Source organism: Eurypyga helias, unplaced genomic scaffold (assembly GCF_000690775.1).
Source record: "Eurypyga helias isolate BGI_N326 unplaced genomic scaffold, ASM69077v1 scaffold5333, whole genome shotgun sequence".
Lineage (NCBI taxonomy): Eukaryota > Metazoa > Chordata > Aves > Eurypygiformes > Eurypygidae > Eurypyga > Eurypyga helias.
In genome coordinates, this window is record NW_010241717.1 from 3,278 (window position 1) to 12,630 (window position 9,353).

At 45.7% G+C, this 9,353-nt stretch overlaps 1 protein-coding gene across 1 annotated transcript; it reads left to right on the forward strand.

The window, feature by feature from the left end:
- Nucleotides 1-1,257: 1,257 nt before the first annotated feature.
- Nucleotides 1,258-7,404, forward strand: LOC104507512 (RNA polymerase II elongation factor ELL2-like; the record flags this gene model as incomplete). The annotated part of the gene is made up of 8 exons (XM_010148826.1): nt 1,258-1,517; nt 2,453-2,577; nt 2,720-2,810; nt 3,106-3,430; nt 5,383-5,449; nt 5,975-6,146; nt 7,102-7,146; nt 7,288-7,404. Coding segments are annotated over 8 exons (1,202 nt in total), but the record flags the coding sequence as incomplete, so codon positions are not given.
- Nucleotides 7,405-9,353: the final 1,949 nt, after the last annotated feature.

Here is a 9,353-nt window from a genome sequence, read left to right on the forward strand (position 1 = left end):
CTCTTGGTGTGTTTGTGTTTTGTTTCCTGCCTGTGGTTTTTCAAATTCAGTTATTGATATTTTCAGCACATTCTTGGACAAGGCGGTGGGTGTGTGGAGAGCTCTCGGGTGTAGGTAGTCACCCTCACAGATCCGCAGTCTCCTGTTGCTGCCTTCAGACCTTCGGCATTGTTTTCCCCAGAAGGCCTGCCAGTCCTTCCGTGTTCCCATAGGGCTTGAGTGGTTGACATTTTGACCATGAGCTTTCCTCTTGAAATCCAGAAGGGCAAAGTCCAGGGAAGAGGCAGGGTGGAAAGGTTATAAAGGTTTGGCCCACACCACAAAATGGACACAAATTTTGGCTGTTCCTGAGCAGGCGCAGTCCATAAGCACAGCTCAGTCTCTGTGCGTCTGATAGAAGACAGCCAGCTCCAGATTTTCTCACCGTTAAGTCTCCCTCACGGACCAAACGTGAGCTGTTGGCTTCAGAAAAGTTCCTAGGCTCTGTCACCTACTGTGGCCGTCTGCAAACAATGTTTACTACTCTGATTTTCTGTAATCTTCTGTTAATTTTTCTTTTTTTTCTGTCTGACGGCAGATGCGACTGAAAAACACAGGGTAGAGAAGTTTGGGTCTTTTTCTGGAAAAATGAGGTCCAGGTTGGGTGATGTTGGTTTTGAATTCTGGAGGCACGGCTTGCAAACACTTGCATTCTTCCTCCAGTTGGAAACACATCTTTCAGTAGAATTTGATCTAAAATGCTGTGCAGGCCACGCTTTAAAACTTCTCTGGCCTTGGACCCAAGAACCGTTACGTATTTTCTGTATGGTTTCTGACAACCTTGGGCTTATTTGATAAGAGGGGAACATTTCAGCATCAAATGTGGTATAACTCAAGTGATTCCCACCAACCCTTTGCTGTTTTTTAATCAGTGATGCAATAATCATGTAGACTTGCTTGTAATAATATAAGCTTGTAATAATCTTGTAGACTAGGCTTTAATGGGAAATCTTTAATTATATGGAAGAGCTTTGCTTCACACTTCAGAGTGCACTTCTGTAAAAAAGAAAGAAAAAAAATAAAACAACCAACAAAAGAAATGCCTCATTTTGGGTATTTGGTGTTTGAGCTTATAAACTGGAAAATAATAAGAGCACCATCTATAGGAAGAATTGGTAAGGTCTTCCTGCCAGTATCACTCATTTACCAGCTTTCTGTTTTTAATGCTGAATAGCTCTTTGTAAATCCGTTTTGTTTTGGTTTTCACCCTGACCTTAGGAAGGAAAGCGCAGGTCAAAGGAGCTCCACAGTGCCTTCCAGATGTTGTGCCCAAGAGAAAGCGGACGAGACTCAAGCTCCCTGCAAACCCGCTACGGACTACTCACAAACCCAGTCATGTTTCTCAGCACCCGTACAGGGGCAGGGTGATTCACTTGCTGGCCCTGAAGAATTACAAGAAGCCGGAGCTACTTGCTCGCTTGTATAGAGATGGCATCTACCGAAAGGACAAGGATTGCCTTGCAATTGTCCTTCAACAGGTGAGATCATGGGGTCTGGGCCAGCATTTTTTCCCCCAAGCTGACCTTTTAAGCACAATGTGGAAGCGTGTTACTCAAATTTAGATTAGAATGTACCTTATTTAAATGAGAAAATAATAAACAAGGTAGGTAATGCTCCGCTGTTTAAGATTTGCAGTCAACTTTGGCACGTTCCCAAAGGCAAGTCAAACCTCCAGGTACCAGTTTACATTTACATTCAGAGGTGGACACGTAAGCAGCACCACACCCTGAAAAGCCTTGTCATGCTTTTCTTTGCATCCCAATGCTGGCTTTTTTTTTTTTTTTTTTTTGAACAAGTGAAGAGCATCCATCTGAACATGCTAAAACATAATATGCGCAGATTTGTTTTTCTGGAATACATCTTTAACTGTGTTTCTCACAGGGGAATTACTGTTTCCGGGTGTCTTTGTTACATCTCCTTTCAGGCAGAGAGGCACACAGACACGAAGTAGCAGTAGTCGTCTATCATGTCTTGGAGGAAAACTAGGCCAAGTGCAGAAAGTGCTGGGGTTGCGTGGGTGAGTTATTCAGCATTTTGCATCAGGCTAATTGACGGAGAGGTTTGTTCTGTGAGTTTGGGCACATTTTGCCTTGATTCTCAATGCTGTAGTAAAGAAATCAAGCCAGAGACGTGGTGCAGGCGGAGGTTTTCATTGGGTACCTTTCCTACTCACTTGCAGCAGTCTGGTGTTTTCTTACATACAAACTTCTACACCCCAGACTGAGCACCTTTGTTAAAACTGATGCTGATTACATGACAGCTCCTTTGATCTTCACATCCACAAAACCCGAGAACTGAACTGTTGCGTCATTTTGAGGTCAGCTTTGACTGAGCTTTGCCGTACCAATCATAGATCTGTAGTTCTTTACATTTAGGTAAAACAAACATTGTTTTCTTAATTGTCGGCCTGCAGGTAGCCACACTGAATCCAAAGGATAACACTTATGCACTCAAGGATTATTTATTGAAAGATATTCAGAGAGACTGGCGTGGGTACGATGGAGCAGATAAACAGTTGTTGGAGTTAATACTTTCGAGGTAAGTTCAGTCTCCAGGGGGAGTAAAATGGCCATTGACAAACCTCTTTCTGGGAAATGTATGTCAGTCTTACCTATAACTGAAGAACTTTTGATACAGACCTTTTTGCCTTGTAACCTGAAATCCTGGCTCATCCCTACAGGAAATTAAACTCATCTCAGAATGCCACCAGCACAGGACATTCGGAATCTCCTGTAACTTCTGAGAAAGATGCCCCATCAACCGCTCCTCAGGTTTGGGTTTGTGGTTTGTTGGGTTTTTTTGGGGTTTTTGGGTTTTTTGGGGGTTTTTTTATGTTATTGACAGTGTTGTAAGATTTATCACACATTGTATTGGTGTAAAAACTGTGATGTGAGGTGCTCAAACTGTGTTTAACACATCAAAACCAAAGGATTATTTTACAATTCTTTGTTTGCTTGTTTGATTTTTAAGATGGCTGCACTGTCAAAGTCTGCCATGAGTTTTCATGGTCAGGGAGCAAAACTTCATGCTGATCATGCTCTTGATACTGTTTTGAAATTGTTACAGAAACGGCCTTTGAATTCTGATGTTGCCAGTCCTGTGGCAAACAAGAAGCAGAGGATCTCCCATGGCGCCACTCGAATCCATCCACCTTCCAGTGGCCACTTGTCAGCCCCCAGCGAGAGGCTTCCTCCCACCCTGGTATCCCTCGGAAGCACTGCTCCTCTGTGGCTGCTTCCCACTCTCCTTGCCACTCCCAACCCTCCTCACATGGCCAGCTCCAACTCCTCCAACACCCCTGAGGGATGGGGCACACAAGACCCGCTGGTGGACCTTAAAAGAGAAGAAACTGCCCAGCAGGAAAAGTCCTCCTGCTTGGACGCACAAGAAGGTATTGACACGCTGCTTTCTCTAACCCTTACGTGGCTAACCCTGGTGGAAACCAGTAAAAGCAGGGACTGGAAACGCACATGGCCTATTTGCTGACTTGCTTTAGAATATGTGCTTTGCCACTATCCCTGCTTTATGGTCACAACCAACCAGTATTTTTCTTCTCACACTGAACTACACTGTAACAGTCAGTTTAAAAAAACAGCTACCCCAGGCAAATGAACAAACAAACCAAAAATCTAAAATATGGAGGTATTCTGCTGGATTCTCATCTAAAATCAGGCTCATGTTTCACAATTCTCACTCTGTAGCAGAAAGAGTATTACAACAAGCAAATCTTAAATGGATTGCCGTTGAGCAACCACTGCTTACAAGGAAGATCTTGGTCCTTGAAAAACACGAGGAACAGAGTTTTGGTTGGTTGCTTGACTTCCAGTAAACTGACAGTTGAGTGAAAGCCATGAAATATGGTACAGGCTTAAACCGGCATTGAAAAGCTAAACGGCGACACCCAAAGAACACTTGGGTTCCTCGCACACACGCACACAAAACAGGGCAGAGTTCAGTTCCTTTGCGAAATCTGAAGGTTGTCTGGTTTCAGAGGTTTCACTTGCAAATTAGAAGTCAGGTTCAGCCCTTTCCCGTCACAGCACAGCGGCATCTTCAGAGCACACAGGTGCCTCTCAAGTGTCATTGTGCTTGTGGATAAGGGTGCTGTGAGATGGTCTTTTCCCATTTACCCTGGACACACTACACAGTGCCCATGTCGCCTGGGGTTGCTTTAAAATATTAATGCTGGCATTTGGAACCATTTGAGCATCTTTCTTCAGAAGCCAGTAACAGCATTCTGAACAGCCAGGGAAGGAAAATCTGCACTGTGACTTTGGATATTCCTGCTTGGGTTTCTCCCAAATGTTCTTCCCGCTTTTAGGCTTCATTTTACACTCCTGCTGCACCACGTAATAATCTTAACGTTAAAAGCCAAAGAGTTGAGTAGAAATGAAGCTCCATTCCCTCCCCATGCCTTAAAGCTCAGACAGCTCAGTCGCTGGCAAGAATGGCTGAGCTTTAGCAGGAAGTGTGTTTAAACTGGGCAGTCTAAGTTAATAATGAATAGAGAGGATGGTGTGTTTTTTAAGCCTGCCAAAAAAAACCCCAGATGAAGAGTGGAGAGAGATTACCACGATGCTGAGGTTGCCTTCCTGTCCTAGCTGACTTTTATTTATGGTGGCTATTTCTCTCAGGTATCCACAAGACAAGGGGCTCGTGAGACATTCCTCTAGAAGGAAGGATTAGAGTTAAGTGCGCTGTGTTTGCATAATGCTGTTTAAAAGGGCAAAGTGCAAGTAACTTTTACAAGAGCAAGTAACTTTCAAAGCCAGTATTGCCAGGGTAATGAGGAGCAAGCCTTTGTCGCAGGTGATTGAAGCCTGAATGCCAGTAACCCGTACGCAGTGCTACTGACTTTCCTGCTTAGAAGAGCGCTGCAATTAGGTCTAACTCGGGATACGTGTAATTGGCAGAGAAGGAGGGATAAAAACGTCCTTCAGATGTCCGTTGCTTGCCGGAACAGGGAGGTTGAGATAGATCCATGTATGTATGTAGACAGACACCTCAAGCTGTCTTCTTTGCTGCGGCTACATGTGTTGCAGCGTAACTTGAGTTGCTGTGCAGGTGCCACGTCACATCTTTACAGAAGAAAATCGGACCTCGGCTTAATAGTGCCGTAGCGCAGAACCTGCAGAACAAAGTAGCCATGCCCTCTTTCCAAACCCCAATGCTGCCTACCAGGGAGAAGGTCATGTGAGCCCTGTTACTAACATGCAATAAGCTCTGGAAGTCGTTTACCGAGAGAATAAAACTCTCAAGGGTTTTTTCAAGCCCATCAGGACGGTATTGTTTGGCTGTACTAAAACTGTTTATCACAACTGTCAAAATTCTGCTTTTCTCTAGGAGTCAGAGAAACTTGCACTGCCTCCGCAGACCCTCCTTCAGTGAGCGAACGAGCAGGCTACTTCAGGTGAGTAAAATAACACTTCAGAGCCCCTTGCCACTCATTGAAGCAGTTGAAAAATCATCTACAAAAGTTCCTGTTCAACTACAAAATTGTACTAAAATGTCACTTTAGAATCATGACAAGTTCCTTTTGAACAGTGGGCTTTTCCCCCACTCTTTTCTCAGAGGCCTTTTTTAAAAATGCACACACCTGTCCCTTTGTAGAAAGAGGGACATGCTTACCAGTTTCTCTTCTCTCCCTGAAGCTCAACCATTTATTGGACCTTCTGTACTTGAATGATGGCTCATGTTTTCCAAGTATGCTACGCTTTATTCTTTTTTTGGTGCAGCGTCTGCATAGAAACCCTGAAACTTAAACTTTAAGCTTATTTGGTAGATTTCTGTAATTCCTTAAATAGTTACTCTTGGAACAGGTGTGCTTAGAGGTAGAAGCAGTCAGTCACACAGTTACCCGACTTCAAGCTCAGGTGACGATGGCACTTGCTCTGGCCTTGGTGTCCAACTGCACGTGTGCTCCTCTTCCTATTAGAAAATACACGTCCGTAGTCTCGCACGAGCAGCGCCAGAGTTACGAGGCTGACTTTGATGCTGAGTTTAGGGAATACAGACACCCGAATGCTCACATGCAGAGTGTCACCAACAAATTCAAGAACCTGGGTGCACAACGGAAACTGCTTGCGCCAGGGTCCAGAGACTATCAGGTAAAGAGGGGTGAAACGGCAAAGACTGTGTTTCATCTCCCTCTTCAGCCCTTCCAGAAGCGCAGACTCTTCCATGTATTGCTCTACAGAATTCTCTCCATGTGGGTTTAGAAGACTTGCCAGGTTCAGTGTCCAAGTAACTGGTCACAGAGCTGGGGGTACGGCTGGCTCCGGCTCTGCTGGTGCCTCAGCGTCCTGGCCAGGGGAGGGGGCTCGGTGACATGGGCCGGGGAGAAGAGTGGCAGCGCGTGGAAAGCAGCGGCCATAATCCCAAAGCCCTCTATTTCCCCTGATCGTCTACACTTCACTAGACCTACAGCCACCACGCACTCATCTGCCAAAGCTGCGACTTTGGCAGAGGAGGGTGTTAGAAACCCAGTGTTCTGCCTTTCCAGCCTGGGCTGCCCTGGTTTGGACACACAAAGGCCACGTGTTCAACATCCGACATCTTTAATTCTAGTGCACGCTGAGGATTTTTGACTGGCTCTTATTTAGTTTTGGCCAGGTTGCAAGCGTGTTTGTGAGCAGGAGGAGTATTTTCACACTCCTGGTACGGCTCAGTCAGACACAGGGAAGCCTTGCAGAACTTGCATGCATCCTCAGACCCTGCCTGGGCGAGCTCTGATGGCTGAAGCTTGAGCAAACCCTGTAAAAAGTTGTTCAGGCCTCAGAGTCCAGTTGTTGGAGCTGTCTATGAACGTGCAGCAGCGTGAGCAGCGTCTCAAGGACAGTCTTCAAAGGCACGCTCCCTCTGTGGCCTGTTCACACGCTGAATTGCAGACCTGGCGTCACACGGGGGTGTGGGGGTTCGGTTTTGCAATGCGGGAGAGTGGTGGCTCATGGATGAGAAAATATCTTGAGTTGAACAATGTATTTTTGGTGTTTTGAATAACTCTGCATTTCCTGGTAGTGGTGGAATGCACTTCATATTGCCTTCATGTTTTTTTCCTTGAAGATCCTCGAGGAGGAGATCTCAGATGAGTACCGCAAGTTACAGCAGGCCTGTGTGACACGGGATGTGAGGGAGGTCATAAGCACCCGGGGTGACTCAAGGCTATCATTTTAAAGCAAAGGACATGAAACACTGAACTGTGCAGCAATGCTGCTGTGCTCAAACTTTCTCTGTACCTTACCTTCACAGTCTAGCCCCAGCTACTCTGAGCAGAAGTGCAGGTGCATGTATCTCCACGAGAAGCTCTCTCGTATTCAGAGGCTCATACGGGAGTTTGACCAGCGCCGAGCAGAGTCCCTGCACTAGTCGTCTGCTTCGACTGAGGCACGTGAAGGAATTAAAGCTTATTTATTTAAAACTTGATGAGATGAGTTCCTCCCAGTTTCTGAACATGAGTATCAGACTTTGGCCTCACAGAATTTTCAGGATTAGCAGACTTCACTTCATTGCCTTTGTTGCTATTGTTGATGTTGATTCTCTCTGTGTTTGACGCTGTTTTTCTGGTCCCTTCTTTTCGACATGTATCTTTGTCTATGGAGACAACTTTATCCCTAGATGCTGGGGAGCCAGCACGTCTACTCTGAACTGGGGCACCTTTCAGTTGAGAAAGTATGGTAACAAACAGAGGCGATTTGGGCTAAGTAACAGGCGCTTTTCTGACCTTGTGAATGCCACCTCTTTGCCCTAAGTGGTACGAAGTGCAGGAATTTGCACACACACACAAAAATCATCCCAGTGTTTTGGAGGGTGAAAGAGGTTTGTGTACGTGCGGTATACAGCCCACTTTGTTCCAACACAAACTCAGCCCTGGAATTTAAACCCACCACTGCAGTGTTTTCCTTAAGATGTTTGCTTGTGTACATCTGGTGTAGGTAAATGAGGAACTGCACTGCTTCCCACTTTGCTACAGCACCTGGGAATCACAGCGTGGCCTGTCAGTGTCTGAAAGCGTGCGCTTGTACCGCCCTCGTCCAAGAATGTGCAGGGGTGAGCATGCCTGACGGGGCACAACAACAGCTGCAAATGTTGCTGTAGATTTTTCCTACAACACTGCTATTTCTGTTGTGGAAGATGAGAGCATTTCCGCTTCAATAGTTTGTCAGCTTTAATAACATTGGGGAGACTGGTTCCTTACAAAAGTGACACATAAATATATATGGGTTTTGGTCAAGACTATAAAATTAACCATTACCTCTTGTGTTATTACTACAATGTACTTTTCCGTGAGAGATCTGCAAAGAAGCTATTGCCTACATGAAATATGTATGTAAATATTTTTATGCTGGGTGCCAGGAACAAAGAACAGGTGTATAGAACTCTAAAATACTGTGATCACCAGACAGCACAACTTTCATTTTGTGCAGCTTTTTGTTTCATTTTGATGTAAAACGTTTCTCATTTCATCATCTGAAACCCATTTGGCCAGCAGGCACGTGCGTACTTTCCTTGCCCAGATTAGTACTGACGTCGCAGCAGAAGCCCTCCTTGGTGCTTTTCACATCCCTTGCTAACCCTGGCTTGGCTTTGGTTTTCCAGATTGCATCGCCACACACCTCAGCAGCTTTCCTGTAGCCTCTTCCGTAACCTGTCCTGAGTCCCACTGCCCGGACACATCCTTTTTTGCACTGTTCTGCCGTGCATTCCCTCTTTAGCCATGCCAGCCTCCTGACAGATCTGTTGTGCTTCTCTCTTGATCATAGCACCGACTTTTCTTGTGTCTGGAGAAGATTACCTTTCAAGGCCTGCTAACCCTTCTTGAGCTCCTTTGCCCTTTGTCCCAGAGACCCCCGAAGTCAACAGCTTCACACACGTCCACATGTAAAACACTGCAGTATTCTGCACAGGCAACCACAATTTGCTTTTTCTGGAGCTTTGAACATGTCACTACCCTCTTCTTGGCTCATGGGCATTCCTCAAAGAAGCTCTGCAATTATCTCTAACAGTTAACACAAACGGAACATGCTTCATTTGACACATGGCTGTCAAAGCACTTGGCGTGTTGTGGCTGAAGCCCATAAATGCATGCCATCGAGGAAATTCAGCAGTTGCCCTCCTCTCCAGAACACCTTAAAAATGAGGGTGGGTAGTTACTTTGGAAGGTAACACAGAACTGAAACTAATCGTCCATTGGGGATACAGCTCCAAGGACCCCAACACCTCCGCACGACAGGCAGTGAGGGTGTGCCCAGCCAGGCCAACAGACAGACAGCAGAGTCTATCGTCAGAGGCAAAGCCAGGGGCCATGGACAGAGGCC